The following is a 25,355-nucleotide window of genomic DNA, read 5'->3' as shown; positions in this document are numbered from 1 at the left end:
AGAAATTGTTGACCTGAGTCCCCTACAGCTCAACATAACAGCATGGCTTTACTTCTTATATTTCATTTTTATACTTTTCTGCTGGATGGTTAAGACCAAGATAAAGCAGGACCTATGCAACAAAAGTTGTAGCTTTTGGGTCTGATAAGGTCAGTGAAATCCCCTCAGGATTTATCCTGAGATCCTGTACCTAAGATTGTAGATCCTAAGGATCTTTTTTTTTGAGAGGAGGTCTCACTCACTAAGTAGTGAAGCCTAACCTTGAAATCACTCTACTGCCCAGGCTTCCTCACACTTGCAGGGATGCTGAGGGCTTCTGAGGGATCAGATCACACATTTTGGATTCTTGGATCTATTTGGGCCAGAAATAGGGCTGCTCTTCCAGGAGGTCAGCCATGATGTGTCCATTGGGTTTCTCAGACCTTGTCTTTTTAATGTTCTCTGGCCTAATTCAAATATACAGAGACCTAAGCAGTGTGCATTGTGTCTGAGTCCTGTGTGGACTCTTGTGAGTCACAAAAATGAATTAGAAATTTTTGCCCTTAGGCAGTTTCTGATCTTAAAGGATAAAAGAGCAAAGCTGTAACATGCGGACAAAATAACTATAATTCTGTTTCTATTTGTGTACTTAAGTTAATTTTATTTTAAGCTTTCTAATCAAAGCCCTGTAGGATAAAGAAAGGTAAAAGAGAATAGTTGCTGTTAAATGGATTTAGCCTGAAGTATGAAGTCAAATGTGAATCTATACCATAATGTAGTAAAGAGCAAAAAAAGTACTATACCTTTTTTGGCTCACTTTCTTTCTCTCTCTCTCTATCTTTCTTTGTTTCTTTCTCTTTTTTTACACAGGGCCTTGCTATGCAGTTCAGGCTGGCCTTGAGCTCACTTTGTAGCCAGATTGGTCTTGTACTCACAAAGATCCTTCTGCCTCAACCTCCCAAGTGTTAGGATTACAGGAGAAAAGCATGATGCCCAGCAATGGCTCTACTATTTGTGCATGGCCTAGGATAAAGCTTTGCCCTGCTCCAAAGGATGCACTAAAAGGCATGCAAAGAAACCCAGCTGAAAGAAGCATGTTCTGGGATTCATGACAGGAGCACGGTCTTTTACCTGCCACAGTGCACATCATGGCACGCAGCAGAAATGACAGGAATGCTTGCAGTCAACATGCTAAAGACAGCCCTGACATACAAGGACTACTGCTATATTTTTTTCTTTTCAGCAAATTGATTAATGAAACTTCCTAGCTTACCCCATGAAAAAGACAATGGTTCTTGGTCTTTCTCCTTAGAGGTAGAAACCAAGGAAAAGCAAGCAGTTAATTAATTTCTTTGGAATGTCCAGATAGTCCCTTCGGCAGCACTACGGATGACTAACCCTTCGTCTTGACAACTGTTCTTCCCTGGATCAAATATGCTCTCCACAAACCAGGAGAAAGTCTGACCAGTGAACACGCTTGACTTCCTCCTCTGTGATGTGGCAGGAGGTTTCCAGGTCAGCAACTTGCACTTGTCTCTGACATCATCTTTTTGGATCGGGCTGGAGGCCGTTTCCTTGCCATGGGTGGGGGAACATGCTTCCATCCGTCAGGGACATCCACAGGGCTAGCTTTCCCCTGAGGAGTTCCTGACCCTGAGGACTGCGTACACCTTGCATGGAGGAAGAGGGGAAAGTCAGAAAGGTACCCTCATGGACACTTCCTTGCTGATGAAAGAAAGGAAATTAGTTCGGTGTCTAGCTTGTTTTCTGAACAGAAGCCATTCAGTTTAAGTTTGTTCACACATATTCATGTATTTTTTTTCCTAGTTTGTTGTCTGTACTGAAGAAACATCTCTCTCTGATTTCCCTGCCTTTCTCTATATTCTTATCTGTCATTTTGAAACAACTGACTCTAGGGCTGCAGTGGCCCGGCAGTGGGTAGACAGTTAAGTGAAAGTTTCAGTGGGGATGCCGGGTTGACCTGAGGCATCTTTCCAAGTATTGTCTTCATAGTGCTTAGCAGTGCAGGGAGATTTCTCCACCATGATTCCGTCTGTGTGGGAAAGAGTAGGGAGCTGAGCACGTGGGAGTCATGGTCTTCTCCCGGTGTCCATCCATTCTCTTTTCTAGGATGTCACCTTGGTGGGTGTTCACACCATGCAAACCTGCAAATGACACCAAGGCTTTTCGTTTCTTTTTCTGGAGAACTGGCTTACTAGCGCATTCTGGCCCTTTGTCTTTCTTGACCTCTAGTCAAGGGATTTCTGCCAGTGGCCAGTGAAACTTCACCAGATTTCTGGCAGAACAAGGTGACAGCATGGAATGAAGTAGGCAGATGACGTCCCTCCACTGGTGTCATCATCAGATGGCATAAGACTTTCTCAGTCCCAACCTTTTATAACTCTACGAAATAAATGATATGATGAAAAGGTACTTTCTAAGAAAATTCCACTTTAAGATAATTGATGATTTCTCACTCCCATTTTCTACTAGATTACCTCCTCTAGGTCTCGTATCTCTGACAGAACCCTGAAGCTGCTCCATCTCCTGATTTTGAGACCTCTGCAGTCATGCTAGAAACTTTTCCAGCAGTAATTTCTGTAACTCTGTGGCTTCTGTGGCTTCTGCACTTCAGTCCTGGCCCCAGTGCTGCCTTTGATGTATGACAAATTCAGAAGCACTGTGGGTTAAACCCAGACGCTGCTGCACTTTCTGGACATTTCCTGCATTGGCGCATTGATAGCATCTTGGAAGCTCCAGGTAAAACAAGAAAGGCCACTTGGCAGAAGGAGAGAGAGACAAGGAAATGTAGGAGAGCATGTCGGTAGCTGCTTCAGGCCCACATTTAGGAGCACAGCCAGCCCTTTGTCCTCTTCGAAGGCTTTTAGATCTGCCTGAGTGAGGGTTTTGTGGAGAGCCTGTGGATCTCCAGTCTCCAAAGCCAGGTTCACTTCTGGGTTACACTAACTCACCTGAAGTTCTCATCCCGTAAAATGGCAGAGGCACAGAAATGTAGGATGTAGTTTGAATCAGACAAGACTTTATTAAATCCCAACAATAGAGTACCCATTTACCCATATTTCAAGATAAATAAAATGTAAAGAATCTTTAACTACTTAAATCCTCCTCTGAAGACTAGCGTGCTAAGTTTCAGGGGTGTCTGCATTGCTACCGTACGTAGTGTAATTTTGTTGTTTGAAAACAGCTAGGACACACAGTACTTTCTCAGCTTTTGATAGATCATGTTAAAATTTCACTTTCCTTGGGCTGGGGTGGAGGAAACTTGTTCTGCCTTGTGCAGGGAGGTGCTCTATAATGTTTCTGTGGACTTGTCTTTGTGACAGGAGGATAAACTCATGTTTTAGTAAGCAGCTAGTCAGGAGAATTTCCCCAATTAGACTCCATGAGAAAGCAAAGAGCAGGGCTTGAGTCCCTGGCCTCTCCTGGTGGTGACTGAAATAATTCATTCAGTCAGCTCACGGAGGGCAGCAAAACCTCTTGCTCCATTTTCCAGCTCCCTCCCTGATTTGTCTTCCTAATGGGAACAGTGTCACTAGACCTGAGACACACAGTGACAGCCACCTACTTTCCTCCTAGTGCTCCTTTATCTCCTCCTCTTCTCCTTCTCTTTCTTCTTCTTATTCTCTCCCCAATTCTTTTCCTTCCTTTCATCTAAAGACTTGACATTTCAAAATCACTCAATAAATATATAATAAAAATAATAGAGAACATTCTGAAAATAATGACATATCAAATGGTAGCACCAATCCAGTCTTCAGGCTGGAGCACTAAATTGTGAAGTGACTAAGGAAGGTTAATTCTCAGCTTCTCTTCTGACTGGCTTATTCATAGGCAGCGTTTGACACTTACAAATACACAGGTCACAAAGCTAATGAAAGCAATGAGACTGTGCTGGTAAAAGCTAAACAATCTACCGAACAGTGTATAATTGGTGTGTATTCAAAGCGAACTACGCAGAAACAGGAAACTCCTAAATGTGTAGTCCTAGTCAAGACTTGGGCTAAAGCAAACTTCCACTATTTACAATTTTTAAAAGATAAATTCTATTTTTACACACTGCATGTCAATATCTTTGCACAGGGTCATGTAAGAGATTTTTTAAAGTACCCCTCTTGTCTTTGAGGCTTTTATTCTTTTAACGTTCTCCCTTTTATGTTTCTTCTTGCGCTCCTATCAGCCATTGGGCACATGGCCTTAGGACAGAGTCGCAGAGAGGACGGAGGGTGCTGGCCCACCCACCTGGCTAGGGCCGCACTTTAGGCTCACTCTGCCAGGACAGCTAGCTGGTTGGTCATTGGCCTGGCAGATCTTTGTCCTGAGCCACAGTGCATTAGGAGCAGGAATATGGATGGCTCAAGGCAAATACCCTGGCGCTCCTAGAAAAGCAGCTCCCAATTTGTGTTCTGTGGCTGGTGAGTCATGATAGTACACTAAGGACAGGGCTAGACAGAAAACAAGGGGAAGAAGGAAAAGGGGCACCCTCCCTGGTGACAAATTTGGAAAACGCTCACTTTGGCTTTTTTTTTTTTTTTTTTTTTTTTTTGCTTGAATGGCAGTTGATGAAAATAAAATGTCAACAAAACAAGAAGGTAGTATTGAATTACTGGGAAAGTATTTTTTCTCATGGCTACATGAGAAACAGACTTTACTATTTATGTACATCTCAATTTTTAGACATTAAAAATATAGAAACATAGCCAAAATTAAAAATAACTGAAACTGGGCATGATGGTGCATGCCAGTAATCCCAGCTCTGGGGAGGCTGAGACAGGAGGATCACTACAAGTCCCAGCTGCATAGTAAGATCCTTTACCAAATTAAAAAACCAAAAAAACATGTATTTTGTACTTTCTAGATGTATGGCTATAGAACATTCCTTGAGTTCTCTCTGCCCCTGAGCCCAGTGTTTAGTTACCATGGTCACCACCTAGGCTCACTATTTTATTTTCTGATAGGAAAGGGCAGTGGTGCCATGGGATGAACAAACTGAAGGCTGAACATGCAAACTCACAGTGTAGTCTTACAATGTGCAGCTTCCTGAGCTAACCCACCATGCTTGTGGCCCGGGGTTATTGCTGAACTGCACTTGGCCTCTTCCCTGGGCCCTCCGCAGGCTGTGAGCAGCAGGGCTTTGCTCCCGCTCTTCCCTGGGCCTGGATGGAGTCTGATATCCCCTCCCCAGAGTTGGGCTAACTGGAACAGGTGCGTGTGCATACACGTGCGCACATGCACACATACACACACAAACAGGAATACTCAAGGCTTACAGCTCGTACCTTGGCCTTAATCTATAGCTATTTGTCCTTGTACCTTTCTCCTCATCCTAGGATGCATTTCCATTTATACCTTCACTATTTATTGTCCAGACCCTGCTGAGCCCTGAGACACACCTGAGAAGGTGCTCCCTTCAGTGTGCCACACACCTGCTGCTTTGGAAAGTACTCAGGCTCGCGGGCAGCCTGCAGCTTCTCCCTTTGGACACCCCCTTGCCAGCAGGTGCCTTGAGCAACCTAGGCACACCTGTTCCTGCCTCCTCCAGAGTCACTCTCCCCTTGAATTTTGCTATGCCATCCAGTTTTCTTTCTTCCTGTTAGGTATGGAGAAAGATTTCTCTATTCTGAGAAAAACATGGAACCAGAAGTGCTGGTACACACTTGCTATGCCACCACTCAAGGAGGCTAAGGCAGAAGGATTACAAGTTCAAGCTCAGCCTGGGCATCTCAGCAGATCAACAAGCTGTCTCAGAAAAAAAAAAACAAGAAGAGCTAGGGATATAGTTCAGTAAGCAGTCCTTGAATTCAGCCCCTGGTACTACAAACAAAGCAAAAGAAAACCAAGCAAAGCAAAACAAAATGAAACAAAACCTACCTTGAAAACACATTGAACAGTTTCGTCTTCACTGCTCCCAGGCAGTGGAGAGTGCCGAGGGCTGTGGTGAGCAGGCGGTCAGTGCTCTGCCACACGTGTGGGACACTTCTCAGTGCCACTAAGTGAGGCTTCATAGGGCTGAGGGTCCAGTGGTGTCCAGTCTAAAGATGTATATTTGTGTTAAATCTGATTTCTAATAGTATCAGAGAGAGAGAGAGAGAGAGACTGCATTTGTGTGGAGGTTTGGCTGGTGGGGGCCTCAACTCATTCTGTGGCCCACACATCTAACTGCTTGGCCATACTGGAAAATGAATGCCAATGTAGCATGTAATCAATCCACATAGTTATAGTGAAAAATTATTTGTATCCACCCCAGCAAAGCATTTCCAGTTTAGTTGTGGGAAGAAGGGAGCAGATTAAAATAGATGGATCCTCAAGGTCCTCACTGGAATTTTCTGGGCCTGAGTCCCACTTGTCAGAACACTGTTTCTCCATGTGTGGTCCTGGGACCAACAGCAGCGATACCTGGCAGCTTGCTAGAAAGGCTTTCTCAGGCCTGGCCCAGCCCTGCCTGACCAGACACTCTGGGAGCATTCGCGCTGGCCCTGTGCTCCCCAACCCTCCCCCAGGTGTCCCAGCCAAGAGGTGTTTGAGGTGTGAGGGCTGCTTGGCTCTTTTTGAAAGGAATATTGGACTGAGATACCTAAGAAGGAATTAGCACTTCACAGAGGAAAGGACAGCTGAGAGCTAAGCATGCGGAGGGGAAAGAGGAGGGAGAAGCCCGTGTCTCCCGATTTCTTCCTGCCCTCCTTCTCAAAGAGCATATTTTACACAGGAAAATGGGTTAGCAGCACAGTTAAAAAATACCATTTTGGGCCAGCTATGGTGGCACTGGCCTGTAATCCCAGCACTTAGGAAGCTGAGGCAGGAGGATCCCTGTGAGCTCCACACCAACCTGGGCTACAAAGTGAGTTCAAGGCCAGCCTAAACTGCAGCATGAGACCCGGTCTCAAAAAAAGAAAAAAAAAAAGCCATCTTTGCCAAACCTTTGACCCAACCTACTAAGCAGCTTCTTCTGTTTCACTTTCAGAGACTAGGCTTAATACACTGACTCTCTGAGGAACCTAAAGCTGGGGTAATGATTGTGCTCAGTGGTTTAAAGTCAGCTGACTGACATCTTCGATAGCATCTTGATTGTGCGAGAGAAAGCATCTGGTGGGGTAGGTGAGGGCCATTCTTGAGGGAGATGGGCTGGGAGGGCCCATTCAGGAGCAGAGTGAGGTCACCAGGGTTTCAATTTGGTGATTTCAGTGAACAGCACAAGAGGAGCAGGGGTGGGAAAACAGTAGAGGTGCTGAGAAGAGGGAGCAGAGCTTTGGGGCCAGGCCCGCCCAGGCTGCTGGCTGGAGTCCCTCCCCACCCTTCACTGAGAGGCGCTGTTCAGTGTCCCACTGGCCGAAAGTCCTGGGGCTCTGCTGTCCCCAGAGACCAGCAGTCTTGTTTCTTGTTTCTTTTTTAAAAGCCAGAGCAGGAAGAATACCAGTGACATTTAAGGAAAATATGACATACCTTGGCTGAAAGTCCTCTGGTACCGCATGGTTTATAGGCTGTAACAAGGGTCACACTTCAGAGGGAAGAAGCCCATAAAACGCAGGAGCTTAGCTCTACTACTAGCTGCTTTTCCCTTTGCTTTTTACCTAACCCTCCCACACGCCTCTCTCCAATCCTTTCAAAGGGACTGAGCTGCACTGGTATGTCCTGGTACCTTAATACTGATTTTATTTATTTATTTATTTATTTATTTATTTATTTATTTATTTATTTATTTATTTGTGATTTGAGACAGGATTCCACTAGGTAGTTCAAGCTGGTCTGGCACTCCCCATGTGACCCAAGCCGGCCTTGAACTCAGGACAGTCCTCCTGCCTCAGCCTCCAGAGTGCTAGGATTACAGGTGTGTGCCGCCATACCCGGCTAGCTGGTGTCACTTAGTACATATAGATTAGTCCTAGACAAGGTTAAAATCCCATTTTGGTCCTTCCCTCTTTTCCAGCTCTCTTTCTGCCTACCATGGGATATCACCATGAATCAGTTGTCAAGTGAGAGTGACAGCAGACACAGTAGCAGGAAGCCTCCCATGATCTGGTTTACTTACCTACCCTGTGCCCGAGACTGACTGCATGATCTAGAGGGCCAGAGCTCCTTGCTCAGAAATTCTGAATTTCAGGCAGCCCCAGCACAGAATTAGACCACGCCCAGGGCCTGTGCAGCAGCCTGCATCCCTAGCTTGCAGAGCCACTGGTGTGTGCCCTGGGCTCATTGTGCAGTCTGGGTCCCACGAAAGGGGGCCACAGCTCTTGCAGGTGGAACAGCCACCTCTGTGCTGTCTCAGCACCCACCATACACATTCTGGTGTCTCATGGTCTCTCCAGGAAGGTTGCATTTTCCTCATCAACCTCCATGGGCGACTGAGCTTGCAGCCTAGCCTGCATGACGCTTGCTACCTCTTTGAGCTGCCCTCCATGCCCGCTGGACACGCGGCTGCTTCTGTCTCCTCTAGGTACCTGCGGGCACTGCTTGCCTCTCATGCTTTCGAGATATGGTGAGATTTCTTCTGTCTGTCTGCGTGGCTGAGGGCACCCACAGAAGTCAGTGAGAAGGCTGCTCATGAGCTTTAGCCAGGAAATGACGTCAAGTTCTTCTAATTTAGAGTCCTCCAGCTTTGTGGGAATTCCTTTCCTTTTATGCTCATTCTTCCCTGGAGAAGAGGAGAGTGGGCAGACAGGGAGCAGAGCTGCTATGCTCTCTTCTCCCTGATCTTCTCAGCCACTTTCTAAGTAGTGCAACTGGAGAGGAGTCCAGCAGGAGCAGAAAACATTTCCATTTCCCAGCCTAAAAATGCCTCTATCAGTCATATTTATCACAGTGTAGATAAGGGTCAGCACACTAAGCACTCAGGCTGGAATGGGGCCGTGCTGACTTGCTTGCTTGTCTCTGGCTGCGTTTGCTCTCAGCAGGTTTGAATAGTGGTAACAAAGACCACGTGGCCCTCAAAGACTACAATACTGACGCTTTTGTAGAAAAAGCTAGACAGTTCTGTGGTAGATGTGTACAGTTGAAAGCAAAGTAGCTGTGTCCCTGGTGATCAAGAGTCATGTGATGACCAGTAGGCAATCTACTGTAAATTAAGTCCTCCTGCTTACATACTGCTCGTGTGACACGTGTAGGGAGAGTAATGCCGCATACATCTGCGCATTATTACCCCCATTTCCTAGATGAGGAAATTATGGGTCCGAAAGGTGACTTTTCCAAGATTACAGAGTAAGAGTGCAGTATCTTAATGAAGCTTTCCTGAGTCCACATGGTTAGTGCAAACACCTCATCAATCCCAGGAAGGTTCAGTCAGCTAGGAAAACCCTAATGATGCTGATGGGCGAGGTCATGGGAATTCCTCGGTCCGCGGTTGGATGGGGTGGTATGCTGAGGTAGGGCGAAGGGCTATTATGTCTCTGAAAAAGTTATTTCTGAAGGTGACTCACTTCCTACATAGTTCCCACTCACACACTGTCCAAATGCTGTGCCCAGCACTTCAGATAAATTAAATTCTTAGCATACCTTGGTGAGCTCATCACAAAGTTCTCCAGCTTCATGAGTCTTGCCAATGTTTGTATTCACAGAGCTACTAAGTTTGTGACGATTGGTTGACTGATATGGAAACCACAGCCTCTTAATGTAGCATCACAGTGATCAGCATCGTTAGACACCCACGAATATCTCTGACACTCATGTGGCTTCAGAGGCATCCAACATATGCGATTTAATAGGAATAGTTTTTCTTCTCTCTTTATTTGGTTTATGAACTTGCTCTGTTTTCAGAGTAGGCACCCGATACTTTGGCCTAATCTATGACAAGGGATTCTGGGGGTCAATTAGAAGAGACAGAACTCAGCAGGAATTCAAAAACAGGTTCAGCCTGACTCCACACATTCAACTGGCCTTACGTCGCTCTTTTGTTAAGAAATAGTCCTGGGATTAGAAGAGAAGGGTTTTACAGAGCACCTGGATTCAGCTAACACACAGCAGGCTGCAGGAGTAGATGAGGTCACTGTCTGCATGAGCAATCTCTGCCGTGATCATTCTTGCCCCGGATCAGCATGAAGCAGTGACGTCATCCAAGCCACCACATATCCTTCTCTCATGGAGGCTAATGCTGACCATTAATCTATTGGCCTCATGTTTCTTGAAAATACAATCAAATCATCTTAGAATATTTGCTATGTAAAACAAATTTTTTTTCCTACAGGGAAAATTTACACAGTTTGCTTAGTAGAATGATTAAGCCACAAACTAGAATATTTCTTAATTTGGCTTACTGAAGTAATTGGTTCAATTCATCCAGTTGTCATATCAACTGTTACATGTTTACAACCTCAGTGTCTTTTCCAGGTCAAAAGGTCCAGAGCCAAGACTTCAAAGACTGAAGACTGGATCACATGTCAGCTCCGTTGAAGGCCTCATGCCCTGTGGGGTCTGAGGCAGAGCCAGAATCTGAGAGGAGTGGGGAGGAGAGTGGGCTGAGGAGAACAGGCTATTATACAAGTAGAAATCAGAAAACAAGGGTCTGCTGGGATAGTAGGATTTATCCTGATTATTATTCTTTGAGGATGTTTGGGGACATGCATCCTATGGCATATCCCATAAAAGGGTGGCTATGGACTAATTCACGAAGCCTGCTGTATTCCTGACCTGGTACATGTGGAGAATCCAGATAGCTGTCAGTTCCAGATAAGTCTTTCCTGGGTACTGACCATATTACTTTTGCAAACAACTGTCATTGGGAGCTTTGCTTTCCTTATTTTTATTTTTTCATTTATGTATTTGGTACAGGGTCTCACCATGCAGCTAGGACTCATAGTGATCCTCCTATTTTTTTTTTTTTTTTAGGTGGGGGAATTGGGGATTGAACTCAGGCCCTTGCCCTTGCCAGGGAAGTGCTTATTCTACTGAGCTATCTGCTTACCCCAATCCTCCTGTTTTCAGCCTCCCCAGCGCTGGGATTACAGGTGTGTACCACCATGCTGGGACTTGTTCACAGGCTCAGCACACCATGGGGGGGCCATGGGGGGAGGGTGCTGGTGCAGCATGTGGGACCAGAGATCAAACCCTGGTCCCTGCACTTAACTTATCTTTATTTATTTATTTTGTATTTTAGGGAAGGGTCTGTTCCCTAAAATACACAGGGTGTTCAGAGTCTTGCTACTAGATCAGACTCATAGTGATCTGCCTGTTTACAGCCTCCCAAGAGCTGGATTCTTTTTTTTTTTTCTCCGAATGCCTTCAGGGCAGATTTGGCTAGCTTGCCTTGTGGGGATCGAACCACAGCAACCTGAACCTGACTGCTTTGTTGAAGCAGCCACATAAAGAACTGAGCTAAGGGGCGGGCCCCCAAGAGCTGGGATTACAGGTGTGCGCCACAACGCCCAGTCTCAATTGCCATCTCAGCGCACCCAGGGGACAGGGTCAGCACAGCAGGCCTGGGGTTCGAACCCTGGCCCTGCACCTCCTTGCAGGTGCTTTAATCCGCTGAGCTATTTGGCTGACCCTCCTTATCGTTACATGAAGAGTAACTATAGAATCTGCTTTCCTGGGCTGTTAGTACTCGATGAGCAGCTCATGCAGCACTCATTTGCTCAGTGCACAGTGAACTCTTCAGTAAGTGTCAGCTAACTATTGTCACTGTTGGTGCTAAGAACAGAGGCAACTTTCAGGAATAATTTGGCAAATGTGGGCTTCTGAGATAAAATCTAAGGCATTTTCCTTTTAAATTATTTTTTTAAAGAGTGTACAAATTAGAATTAAAACAGAAAAAATTACAAATGATACAGAATTTCACTTAAAGTAACATGAATTTTACAATATTTGTTATAATACAGTGTTGTCTTCTAAGCAGTTATTCATATACCAGATATATGCATGTAAAATTGGAAGAAGAAAGAAAAAAGAAAGAAATGTATAAGAAATTTAGAAGAGAAAAAGTACAAACAATTGGAAAAAGGAGATGAAACAAATTAAGTATTAACTGCTCCTTTCCACAGACCAGCAGAAATGCACAGTACAGCTGTCAAAGCCATCCTGCTTACATACATAGATGAATCTCTTTCCCCCACGCCCCCTCCTGTCCTTCTCCTCAACTCAGTAACTCTTTCCTTTTGGATAAGTTCATTCCCTTTTCCCAGTATCTACTGTACCCTTCAGATTCTATTTTTCTCTTTCAAGTTCTCACACTAAGGAGACAATATGATATTTGCACATGTGGGTCTGATTTATTTAACTTAAGAGTATGTTCTCTAGTTGCATCCACTTACCAACAAAAGACTCAAATTTATCCTGTTTTATAGCTGAATAATACTCCATTGTATAAAAATACCACATCTTCTTTATCCATTCTTCAATTGATGGGCATCTGGGTTGTTTTCAGGATTAAAACAACACTGAGATTCCATCTCACCCCACAAAGTATGGCTAACATCAAGAAGTCAGTCAATAACAAATGCAAAAGGAACTGTGGGAAAAATGAACCCTTCTGCTCTGTTGGTGGGAGTGCAGACTGGTACAGCCACTATGGAAATCAATGTGGAGATTCCTTAAAAAGCTTGCATTGGAGATCCCATTCAAGCCAGCTATTCCCCTGCTAGGTATTTTACCAGAAGAGCTGAAAACCTCATACCTCAGTGATATATGTGCATCCATGTTTATAGTAGTGCAATTTGTCATAGCTAAATCCTAAGGTACTTTCTTGCTTGCTGCAGGTAGGCCTGTTTGGTCAGTGATGGAGAAATGCCAGCATTTATTCAACTCTGCAGTAGAGCCTTTTAGGGATGTGAAGTAGAACAAAAAGCTCTAGACCTGGCCTACCAGGAGTCTGTCCATTTTCCAGATGTTTAGGAAGTTTAATGAAGCTACATTATGACATTCCTTCTGCTTTAGAGACAATATGGTACAGTACTATCAAAATGTGTGAGAAAATCATAGTTGTCAAGTAGGAAAAATATAGGTAAAATTTAGAAGAAAACTGAAGGGTTTTCATAGCCTTTTAAATGTGAAAGCCTTATTCTATTTAATCATTGATTGTTCATTGCATTCTATGACTAGTGGAATAAAAACTGCAGAATTCATTGCATTCTATGACTAGTGGAATAAAAACTTCAGAATAATGCAATATTACTATATAATAGAATATACATGTAAGCATTTTAAAATATATTTGAGGTTGGAGAATGAATCACTGATGTCGTAAGTGCCAGGAAAATGTCATTATGTTATCATTACTGTATATATCAGTATGTCCCTAAATAGTTAAATGCTTTCTCTTTTTTATAATTGAGTGCAGCATTATTTCTGTGGAGGAGGAAAATGAAAACAAAAAGCCCTACCATAGATGCTGGACATGAATATCAAGAGGGAAATGTGAGGTAGAAGTTGTAGAAGGAGACGTGCACCCTTCGACCCAGCCACAGCCTTGACCAGCTGGGTGGCTCTGGGCCTCGGTTTCCCCTGGTGCAATGTGGGAGAAGTAGTGTGCTAGCATGCTCATTGTTTTAAGGAAATAAAATAGAAACTATATGTTATGGTTTGTGTCTAGTTGCCCCCCCCCAAAGCCTCATGCATTCATGGGGCAGGGACTTCTAGAGTTTGAGATTAATTCATGATCAAGGCTAGGATCACGGGTGTGAATACTATACCCAGCCTGGGCATATAGCTTGAATGCAACTTAAGGGAGGCAGACTTGCTCCCTTCAGCTGTCGTTGCTGCTCCTCCTCCCTCTTGCTCTTGCTGCCACCATGAACTGCTGCCCTCTGCCATGTGCCAGTCTGCCTGGGAGCCAGCTGAGTGTGGGCTGAAACTTCCAGTAACTGTGAGCTAAATAAACCTTTCCTTCCTTCATTTTGAGTGTTGGGTATTTGTCCCAGCAAGAAGAAAAGAGTAACTGAGACACTATCCTTATTAAAAGCTGTTTATACTCCAGATAGGTCGCCAAGACCAATACCAGAAGCCATTCAAGAACACACCAGGCAGTATATCATGAGCGCTGTAAGGGTGGTAGATGAAATGCATCACGAGAAAAAGGAAGAGGAAGTCTGTTGGCCCTACAGCAGGCAAGGAGGTCTTGTGGAGGGACTACCAGGGGGAGGCTGATGATTATTTTACAGGGACCACAGGCTAGGCTATAGAATGAAGTCCAGGAAGATCAGATTCAAGCTAGAGGCATCTAGGTGGAATCTCGCTGCAGCCACTTGGGTTCTGTGGTCTATGGTAGCTGTGCGCCCAGAAGAGCTGACACCTCCCCAGCTTGAAGACCACTGGGATAGTTAAAGCTGCTTGCGCCCTATGACCAGAACCTAGGGTTCAAGTCAGTACCCAGATGTCTGCCCACTTTCCATTCTCCACAACTTTGAGCCTCGCTCGTCTACTGTCTCCTGCACTCTTGTTTTCTTTATCTTCTTTTCTTCATTGTTCTATTAGTGTTTCAGCAGAGACTGTGAGCAAATACAATACTAATGCACTATGTTGATCTTAAAGTAAATGCATTACCTTATTTTAAAACATATTTTTCCCCTGACACTACAAGCCACACTGGCCCCACCCCCCAGGCATGCTGAACTGGCCACTGAAACCAGGCGTGGTGGCGCACACTTGTAATCCCAGTGCTGAGGAGGCTGAAAACAGGACAATCACTATGAGTCTGCGCTTCACAGTGAGACCCTGTATCAAATATATTAAAAAACCCACATATATTTTGTGTTATGAATTTCTCCAAATATTACAAATTGTTTTTGACATCTGTTAACTATACAGTGACATTTCTAAATCTTTCTTAGTTCTACAGTGGTGCCTCAATTCATGAACTTAATTTGTTTTACAATTTTGGGGGAGGTGGCTACATTTCTGTTTGTGTAGAGAAGATGGCTGAGGTTGTGTTTGTCATCTGGTGTAGAGTTTGTGAACAGAAGTAAAGCTTTGTCACACACTTTTGTTTGTGAACTAAATTGTTTGCAAGCAGATGCTTTCATGAACTGAAGTATTACTGTATTTATATTTTCATCTGGGTATATCCTAAGTTCTGTGAGCCTATATTCCAGCAGGTAACTTGTTATAATTTCAAATAATCAGTTTATTGGATGGTATTATTATGATATGAAAAAGTTATATTACCTCTTCTGAAGGAGATTACATCTTTGGGGTAGTAACAATCACTAAGAAAGTTTGAAAGTGTCGAGTAATTAATATAAAGAATAAGTGTAGAAAATTGCTGAGGAAGAAGAAATGACATTTGTTGGAAGAAGGAACATAATGAGTGGAGGGGTTAGAATAGGCCATTTTGGGAAAGAAATTCATGAGCAAAGATATAAAAATAAGTTATGCCAAAATTAATTTGTACCTAGTGAATAGAGAACTATGATGAATTTGCATGTGAAGTACTGGTAGATAAGACTGGAAAGAAAATTTTTTCCATGCTAGCTGGGAATAGAGGAAGACAAGGCAGCTACTCCAGAAGACACTATAATTAAAGAGTTAGTGGACAGGGATTGTATCAAAACGTTTAGAAGAGGTTGACCTATACCACCATTCAGAGGTTAAGCGCTGTAACAGTAAATTCTTTCACACTCAGTTATGCAACTGAATAAAACTTTTTAAAAAAAATTTCATGGCAGTTCTCTAAACATTTCTTTTGTGGGTTATTTTGGTCCCTTTTTTCAGGAAAACTATTAGGTCAGCTGGTATCATCCTTGAAGGGTATTAGCCAGAGCTTCATGTCCTAGCTTTAGGCTGGGTAGAATAGTATTTTTTCTATTTCATCACAGTTATAGTATTTTCTTTGGCCTTTTGATTACAGTATGACTGAAGGAACTCTAAGAGAATCCTCTTTCTTAGAGTCTAAAGCATTGTGAGCTTATTTAAGAGGGATTTTTCAATTTGGATAGATCTGCCATATTAGAAGTTTAAAAAATTAAGTTAGAAAAAACATGACTATTTTGAGGACTTAGTGAATGTAGATGAGAAGCACAATTCATTTTTACGGCTTGTTGAAAAGGTAATGAGTACTAAAGAGAACTGTAAGCACTTGGGGTAGGCCAGAAACACTTCTGAGCCGCACATCATGTTACAATGATAACCTCACGGGCAGTTAGACTTAATTCTTGAGTTGAGAGATTTATGGGCAGATTTAACCAAGTAGCTAAAGTACACACAGGAAGTAAGCTGGTGATACACCTGTTGATTTAATTGATACTTTACATCTTAAAACTCACTGATGATGAAAGACTAGAACAGTTTTTGTTTGTTTGCCTTTAACTTTGGATGCTTTGAGTAATGCCATTTATGCCCGAGAAAATGAAGCTAGTACCCTGAAAGTCCCGCTGGCCACAGTCCCTTAGCTAGACCACACTGAAAAATACAGGCTTTTCTTTAATGTGCTCTCCTTTTTACTACATATTAAACCTTCTCCTTACAATTCTATATATTAATTTAAATACTGAAATTGTGTGTGTGTGTGTGTGTGTGTGTGTGTCCAGTATCATGACTCTAATCCTATATACTACATGGCTCTTGAAGCCACCCGTGGAAAAAAAGAAAGCCAGGAAGAGCAGGGGTTGGTTGAGATGCCAAAACCTAATTGCACAGAAAAGTCTTCGACCGCAGCGCGTTTTGAGCGGCGCGGAACCATAACAGGAAGACGCAGCGTGCTAGAGGCTGGCGTGGGAGAGCTCGGCCAAGGTCAAGGTTGGCTCCCAGGAGCGGGAGGCTTGGGAATTAGACTTAGGGTGTTCAGCTGCTGCACACATTTTTCTTTTTCTCTCACTTATTCAGAGGCTCTAGAAATCCTCGTTGGTTCAGCGCAGATGACTCCAGGTCTTTCTGTTTTCCGATCCGTGCGCAGAAGCGGGGTATGGCCGCGACTGGCGGCAGCAGGTTCGCGAGCGGTTCGCGTCCTTCACTCTGCACGAGTCAGCAGGCTCCTGAGTATGAAAGAGAACCCCAGAAACACCTGGGTAGCCTCCTGCTGCCACCTGATGGGGGAGGAACGCAGGCGTGGCTCGGAGCTGCTCGGGAGCTTGCCTCGGGGGAGGGTGGCCCGGGCCGCAGAGAGGGACACGGTAGGCGGTGTTGCACGCTGCGCGCACCTTCAGCTTACCTCCCACTTTTCTTGGCGGAGCTTTCTTCAGAGGAGGCTCGTCCCGGAGGCCCGTCGGAGGCCCGTCCTGGAGGCGTGTCCGGGAGGTCCTTCGGAGGCGCGTCCCGGAGTCCCGTCCCGGAGTCCCGTCCCTGAGGCCCGTTGGAGGCCCGTCCTGGAGGCCCGTCGGAGGCCCGACTCGGAGGCGTGGGCTGCCCGCTGTTTGCGGCGGGCTGCTGAGGGGACCCGGGCTCTGCCCGCTTCCTCTCTGGCTGCGAGTGCGAGGACGAGGACTCAGCCAGCCAATGCCCCCCTGCGCTGCTGCTCAGCTCTGGGGCTTTTAGTATGATGGGTTTGTCAGGGTCCCCGTTCAGACTGTGTATCCTGTTTTCACAGCCTCTAACCCTAAAATCTGACCACATAGCAGCTCGGGGAGGGTTTGAATGATTCATTATTTTACAAGTTCTGCCACAAGTGAATGACTTTAGGGAAAATATATATATATATATATATATTCCTTACTGAATTTCAATTCTTAGAGGAATTTTATGGAGGAAGAAACATTTCAGTGAGCGTTAATACATCTTTTTGATTCTCTGATTTACAGTGTCCCTCTCCTAATCTCCATGTGTATAAGATCTGAGAAGAAAGTCATACCCCGGGTCCAAGCTTGGAGTCAGACATGGGTTCTAATCCCAGCTCTTCTATTCGTATGGAGCCGCTGTGTGTTCTAGGAAGATATTTATCTCTTTTCACCTCATTAGCCAAATCTGTAGCCCTCAGAATAAAAGCACCTCCCTCATAGGCTTGTTGTGAATATCAGATGGGTGCTGCATGTAACAAGTTTCAGATACTGTGTAACACTAAGAAAGAGTAAGTGAAAACTATTGAAAATAAGGAGAAGTATTAATCTCCCTAAATGAGATACATGGAATCCATTACTGTCTGGACATTACCTTCCTACCAAATAGAATAAAGTGATTTAAAGTGGACTTTATTGATAGCAGACTTGGTTACACTGTCGCCAGCTTGCCTGATCCTTGCTTTTAGTAATAATGGAATTAAAATTAAAGCACAAATGTACAGGAAAATAAGTTGTAATTGGAAAATTAGAGGGAAGATAGGAAAGGCCTCCAGCTTAGGTAGCTGGAGGGGGCACACTGATAGCAAAGGGGTTCAGACTGCCCCACTCCCAAAGACAAAAGGCTGGCCTTCAAGGAGCAGCTGATGGGCTGGGGGCCAGCTGGTCTCTATCTCTGTCCTGGTGTCATAGTTCTGGAACTCGTATGGCTAAGGGATGGTTATGTTCCCACGAAAGGGAACTGCCTTTGTCTGTGGTGATCTCGGTCAGGCAGTGTTCTGCCTCTCTTGGAATGCAGGTGGTTACAGCTTGGGGACAATGGCTGGAGGCTTCCAGGTGTAACTGATTATCTCTGTAATGCTTTTAGTGTCCTTTGTCTTGAAGAGGGTTGAAATCCTGATTACAACCTTGTCAGACCAGCTTCTAGGCAGATACTCCCTGAATGATCAACATACCCCCATGCAGAGCTAAAGGCTTACTGTAACAGGGATACAAAATGAAAGTCCAACTTTTCTCTGCTTTTAGTTCCTTTAAGCATTTGTAAGTCCAAGTGAAGAGTCCTGGTTCATAGCAAAAATGGCTTGCTATTCCAGGAGGAAAACATAAGTTATGCTTCTAATGTGCAGAAGGTCAGAACACAGGATTCCTCCTGCTCACCATCCTTATAGTGATCCTTGATGATGTTGTTAGGTAAAAGCTGGATCCTGCCATGAAGAAGTCTCAGTTGACAGTTGTATGATTAACTATGTCTTCTAGGGAATATTTTTTTCTTCCTTTGAGGCCCTTGTGACTGAATAAATAAAATAGGCAGTATTGACCCATCCAGAGAGCAATAGGTGCCCATTACTCCATAGCTGGATGTCTCTCTTTAGTTTGTTCTGAGACCAGGCAGTTTTCTCCACCCTCACCAGTGGTCTGTCCTTTAGTGGATCCTGGGCCATATGAGCACACTCAGAGATAGTACATTTTCTTGGGCTAAAATCTGAAACCAGAAATTTGTGTGGAGCTTATCTAGAGCTAATGATGTTTTCTTTCCTTTTCCAAAAGCTTCCATCCACCTATCCAGCCTGCTTGTGGCTGACTTTCTGCCTAATATGACTACATCCAACACTGCTTTGAGAAATTATGCTCTTTTCTCCTCATAAATGCTGCCAAAGTTGTTCCTAAACTTTCTCTACTACTGTGTTATCACTTAGTACTTTTGCGCCACAGAGATTGAACAAGTGCTGATTGCTTCCTTGTATGTGGAGAAAAATATAGATCACCCTATTTTGCTTACCAAGAAAGGATGAAAACCTAGGCAGCCATGTTGAAGGAAGAGTAATTAATGCAAAATTTCAGAGACACAAGAAAAATACTCATAAGGAGAATGAACATCATGGATCTTCCACATGGGATATTTTTCCATCAGCCAAAGTGAATTAATGTAGAAGGGAACAGAGAACTCAAGCTTCAACTTGATTGAAAGTGTCTAAAATGTGTGGGCTATTTTTTTGTAAAAAGCTGGTGATATGATTCTGTAATAAAATTTATTTTAAAATATTAACTTCAAATTTTTTTAATTTTAATTTTTTTGAGACAGGGTCTAACTATGCAGTTTGGGCTGGTCACTTTTGTACCCCTCCCCCCAGACTAGTCTTGAACTCTTGGCAATCTTACTGTCTCAATCTCCTGAGTTCTGAGATTACAGGCATGTGTTACCATGTCCAGTTCTGCAGAAATTTTTAGAAAACTATGTTTTTTAGAAATAATAAATTATAGAGACAGTTGATACTAAGTAGATTCTATTTTGTGTATATTTGCAATATAATTGTGATTAGTAAGTATATGTAACATGTAGACAGTTACATATTTGTCCTTTCTTAGGCATACTTCACCTCTCTATCTCTCTCTCTTTTCTTTTTTCTTTTTTTTTTTTTTTTGTATTTTAGGGAAGGGTCTACAGGGTGTTCAGGGTCTCACTACTAGATCGACCTTGTAGTGATCTGCCTGTTTACAGCCTCTGGAGACCTGGGATTACAGGTGTGCATCACCATGCCCAGTCTCAATTGCCATCTCAGCGTGCCCTGGGGGTGGGGCCGGCATGGCAAGCCCCAGGATTCAACCCCTGGCCCCTGAGCCTGCTTGCAGGTGCTTTAATCCACTGAGCTATTTGGCTAGTGCTCTCTCTCTGTCTCTCTGTTTCTCTCTCTGTCTTTCTCTCTCTGTCTCTCTCTCTCTCTCTCTCTCTCTCTCTCTCTCTCTCTCTCTCTCTTGAGATAGGATCTCACTATGCAGTTCAGGCTGGCCTTGAGTTTACTCTATGGCCCAGGCTAGTCTCAAACTGTGGCTGTCCCCCTTCCTCAGCTCGGATTATAGGCATGCGCTGCATACCAGGTTCTTTCTTAGGAATATTTTAATTCTAGGAGCCCAGTGAAAGATAGATTCATTCAAAAAGATGAAGCACAAATATGTGATATAATCAGATATAAATATCCTGTTTGATTTAGACTGTGGGTGAATTAAAACATTACTGGCTAGGTGTGGTAATGCACAATTATAGTCCCAGCAACTTGGGAAGCTGAGACAGGAGGATTTCAAATTGGAGGTCAGCCTGGACACCTTGATGAGACTTTGTCTCAAAATAAAATAAAAAGGGCTGGGAGTGAAGCTCAGTGGTAATTTTGCCTGGCATGTGATAGGCCACAGATTTAAACCCCTGAATCACATTGTAAAAAAAAATGTTTCTTCACTTCCTGTGCTTTGGGGAGCTGTAGTTGGCTGAAGATTTCTATTAACTCCTGATCTAAATTGAAGCTGTCAAGTTAATGTTAAATTGATACTCTCAAAGAGCCTGTGGATCTCACAGAGAATATTATTTCAGATAAAAGGAATTCACATGTGTACAGAGCTATGGGAAATTAGATTTAGTTTGAGAAGCCTCTGTGTTGGTGCTATGATGTGTAGCAGATCTTGAGTCAAGTTTGAAGTTTTTTATTCCTCACATCTTTTTTCTTTCTTTCCTGTTTTTTCTTTTCTTTGCCCCTTTAGTCTTGAGGCCTAACTGGGCCTGCACTGCTGACAAACCAGCTGTGGTGACAGGCAGCAGGTCTGCTCCAAAGTGTGTCCTCTGCCTGCCGCACGGACAGTGAAACAGAAGAGGTAGCAACACAGGGACCTGGAGGCAGGGCGGCATCGTCAGGGGTCACTTCTTCAGTTTATATTATCTAAATTATCCTTTTTTTTTTTTTTTCCTGTGCCCGTTTCATCCTGCCCTGGGACAGGGCTGGCAAGGCATGTGGTGCCAGGGATCCAACCACAGTCCTTCAGCTTTTTTTTTTTTTCGGAACCTGGGATTGAACTCAGGCCCTTGCACTTGCCAGGGAAGCACTTATTCTACTGAGCCATTTCCCCGGCCCCATATATTATCTAAAATTAGGGTGCTGAGGAATGTTCACGTCCTCCCCTCATCCATATGGTTATACAAATTTGTTCAAAATAGAAGCATGAATTGAAATTTCAAGATGCACTGAAAAAAATTGAATACTTGACATCTGAAGGGAAACATCACACTGTGTTAATCTTTCTGTTATATACCTATGTTTCTAAAAACTTTTTCTAGTTTTTAAAGTATGGCTAGATTCAGATAACAAAGTTCCTGTATTTTATCTAGAAGGAATGCTAAAAATCTTGTTGCTTAACTTGTCCGGGAAAATCCTGTTTATACTGAGAACTGTAAGTAAGCCCATGTGCTAACCTGCTATTTTTAAGAGCTTAGGCAAGTTTTGTAGGCGAGCCCCGGGGTATCAGGGTGTCTGCACGGTACGCTGAGTTATAGTCCTGGCCCTCAGTCCATCCACCTGTAGCCTGCCTGTCGGGCGGTCACTTTTCTCAGTCGTAGAATGGCTTGCATGTGCTTCCTTGGGAAGTTAAGACCCTGGCTGCTACTATCTTTTTTCTCCATTTTGCCACAAAATGTTGTTTAAATTTTTTATTTTGTCTCAATTCTTTCACCCCTTTTTACTCTAAATGATTGATATTTAAAAAGTTTCAATTTTGCAAAAAGAGGTGAGAGAAAAATAGACTTCCATAACCCTGGAAACATCCCCTCCTTCCTCCTGTCTTGCCCTTCCCCTTTCCTGGGCCACTTCACGCCCCTTTGGGGCTATGTGTGCACATTGTAATGTTCAGTTGATGCTTGACAAGGTTTGAATTTTTAGATAAATAAACTTTATATTTTAGAACAGCCGGAGAGTCCCAGAAGTGCACCCAGGACACATTCTCGGGGGCCAGTCTCCTTCCTTGTGTGAGGGTGATACATCTGGTACAATCAGTGAGCCACACTGGCAGTTTAATTAACGAAAATTCATGCTCTGCTCTGATTTCCTTGTTCTGCCTTAATGTCCTCTTTTTGTCCCCAGAGTCCACCTAGGAAGCACATTGCACTTTTTCATATCTCATTAGACCTTTCTTGGTTGTGACAGTTTTCACATATCCTTGTTTTTGGTAACTTTGATAGTTTTAAAGCTTATTAGTTAGGAGTTTTGTAGAATTGGAATCTGTCTGATGTTTTTCTCAAAATAGCCTGGATATTAGGGAATAAATACCCGTTTTTAGGGAAGAAAATCACAAATTGACGTTCTTACTGCAGTTTTCACTTTCTCTTAAAGATCTGCTAAGCACGTTTGTGGAGACGTTAATAGCATGGTCATTCAAGCCAGAAGAAAGCAGCGGGTGGTCCATTTGTTTTGTTTACTGTCACAGTTTTAAAGCATGTAAGAATTCAGAACAAACTATTTTTGGTGACAGTATAGAATACCTTCTTTTTTCTTTCATGTGCTGTAGGTGGGAATGAGATCCCGAAATCAAAGTGGTGAAAGGTCCTCGAACGGGCATTTCTCCTGCCCCAAGACCTCCAACACCAGCAATGCTGATGAGAAAAGTCTCTTGGAAGAGGCAAGAAAGAAGAACAAACCAAACAGGAAGGAGGAGGATGTCATGGCTTCAGGAACAGTCAAACGACACCTGAAGCCATCTGGTGAAGGTGAACGGAAGGACAAGAAACGTCTGGAGCTGTCCAAAGAAGATCTCATCCAGCTACTCAGCATAATGGAAGGGGAGCTGCAGGTAGAGCTGCACTGTCAGTTATGGTTCCCAAGCAATTAAGAAAGATTATGAATTTGTCCTCCTCACTGCATTACAGACTTCTTGAGGAAGGGAATAAATCTTTCCTGCTCATTTTAAAATCCCTACATGAGGCCTGGCACAAGTTTATACTTGCATTTTTTTTCATGAAAGATATGTTTGTTACATGAAAGGTGCCGAGTTCAACCCCAGCCTTCTCTAGAAGCAGGCTCTTTCTTTCTTTCTTTCTTTCTTTCTTTCTTTCTTTCTTTCTTTCTTTCTTTCTTTCTTTCTTTCTTTTTTTTCTTTTTCTTTTTCTTTTTTGTTTTTTTGCATTTTAGGGAAGGGTCTACAGGGTGTTCAGGGTCCCACTTCTAGATCGGACTGATACTGATCCACCTGTTTACAGCCTCCCAAGAGCTGGGATTACAGGCATGTGCCACCATGCCCACTCTCAATTGCTGTCTCAGCATGCCCCAGGGGCGGGGCCAGCTCAGCAAGCTGGGGGTCGAACCTTTGACCCCTGCATTTGCCTAAGTAGGTGCTTTAGTTCACTGAGCTGTCTGGCTGGCTCAAGGCTGTTTATTTATGATATAATTTTAGTAATAACTTAAGATAGATTCCTGCACTAGTGAATAATCAATGAGATTTACTAACTCAGATATTGACTGGTTGAAAAATGTAGAAATGTCATAATTATTAAAATAGACTGTTAAGATCAATTGTTTTGCTTTTCTCTGGCAGGTAGAGTAAAGGAAAGCCAGCAAGAAAAGGGGCAGGAGAGGAAAGAGGCTTTTTTGAAGTCAGAATTATCACCAAGCCTGTTCCCAGTTTTTCATACTTTCTAACCTCAACTTTCTATGATGTCACAGGATTTGAGATGGACAACAAGAAGAGAATATAATATGAGGAGGAACCTAAGAGTTTCTCAAAGCATTTTCAGATCTCTTAGCTCATCCAATCTCATGAAAATGTGAGCATCATTATATATATTTTATAACTGAAGACATGGAGTCCCAGAGCCAAGTGCAGCTTGTCCGCCTTCATCCCAGGCCTCCTGACTCGTGGTCTAGTGGTCAGTCTACTGCCCCCATTCCAACCTCCTCTTAGTTGCTCTGAGCTGAGTCTCTCCCAGGAAGGCTGTCATTTCAGGAATTCAGTTCAAATTCTTTTGAGTTTCTGAGTTCCTCTGTGTGTGTGTGTGTGTGTGTGTGTGTGTGTGTGTGTGTGTGTGTGTATTTGGTATAGCGTCTCACTACGTAGGGGGACTTATAGTGGTCTTCCTGTTTTCAGCCTCCCCAGCATTGGGATTACAGGTGTGCACCACACCTGGTCGTAAGGACAGCATGCCTGAGGGTGGAGCCAGTGCAGCATGTGGTGACCCCAGTCCCAGTGCTTGCCTAGGCAGTCACCTAGTCTGCTGAGCTATCTTGTAGACCTGAGCTTCTGAGTTCTAAACAGTTGTATTTGTGTCAGTAAGGGAACAATGACTTTTTAAAAATATGCTATGACCATAGAGTGGAGTTGCTGTTTTCCTTTTTGTTTTGGTTGCATGAGCCTCCAGGGGAAGGTGCCAGCTGTGTGACACGAAGCCTTCTTGGTTTTCCAGACAATGGCTCCAGTAAAGAGGCTGCTCTGTTCTCTGCTGTGTGTGTACAAATGAGGGTGCCTCTGGGGAAAGAGAAACAGAAAACAGACAAAATTAAGTTTGAATAAGCAAACAAACGAGATTGAGTGTAGCATTTATAGAGGGAGGGAAGTCACGCTTGTATTTGAAGAAGAAAGGTGAAATTTTCCAGAGTGCCACCATTTCTAAAAATAGCTTCACCACTCCCAGGAAAGTGGCTAGTGCTTTATCTGTGAACGGTCACTGTGTATGGATGCAGGATTACTCCACCTCGGTACGCTGCCTGCTGACCGCTCTCAGCCTGCGTGCAAGCGAAGGAGATAGCTATCAATGCAGTCCAAGGGCATCGGAGCAACTGCCCCCACTCCTTTGCAGCTGGGTTGGCTTTTTTGAAGCCCATGGCTCCCACAAACTCTCCTTTGTGCAAAAGGCTGTTACAACATGGTGGACAGCATGACTTTTAAATTTATTGTTATTTCTTTATTTAGATACAGGGTCTTACT

The 25,355-nt window shown here is 43.7% G+C and overlaps 1 protein-coding gene across 8 annotated transcripts in view; it reads left to right on the top strand.

The window, feature by feature from the left end:
- Filip1 (filamin A interacting protein 1) overlaps window positions 1–25,355 on the top strand; it is a 248,756-nt gene that overhangs the window by 116,152 nt on the left and 107,249 nt on the right. For 3 of the 8 annotated variants that reach the window (XM_023718714.1, XM_023718711.1, XM_023718710.1), the window contains exons 1-2: window positions 14,600–14,623; window positions 22,947–23,228. The exons of 1 other annotated variant lie outside the window; for it this stretch is intronic. In XM_023718714.1, coding sequence (XP_023574482.1) covers window positions 14,606–14,623; window positions 22,947–23,228 — 300 coding nt within the window. In that variant the 5' untranslated portion in view covers window positions 14,600–14,605. Of the gene's footprint in view, window positions 1–8,201; window positions 8,429–10,909; window positions 10,932–14,599; window positions 14,624–22,946; window positions 23,229–25,355 lie in introns of those variants that run through there. 4 more of the 8 variants (XM_023718716.1, XM_004634362.2, XM_023718712.1 and 1 more) reach the window with 3 other exon arrangements.

Source organism: Octodon degus, unplaced genomic scaffold (genome assembly GCF_000260255.1).
Source record: "Octodon degus isolate 3935 unplaced genomic scaffold, OctDeg1.0 scaffold00061, whole genome shotgun sequence".
Classification (NCBI taxonomy): Eukaryota; Metazoa; Chordata; class Mammalia; order Rodentia; family Octodontidae; genus Octodon; species Octodon degus.
This window is presented reverse-complemented; position numbering and strand designations above follow the sequence as displayed.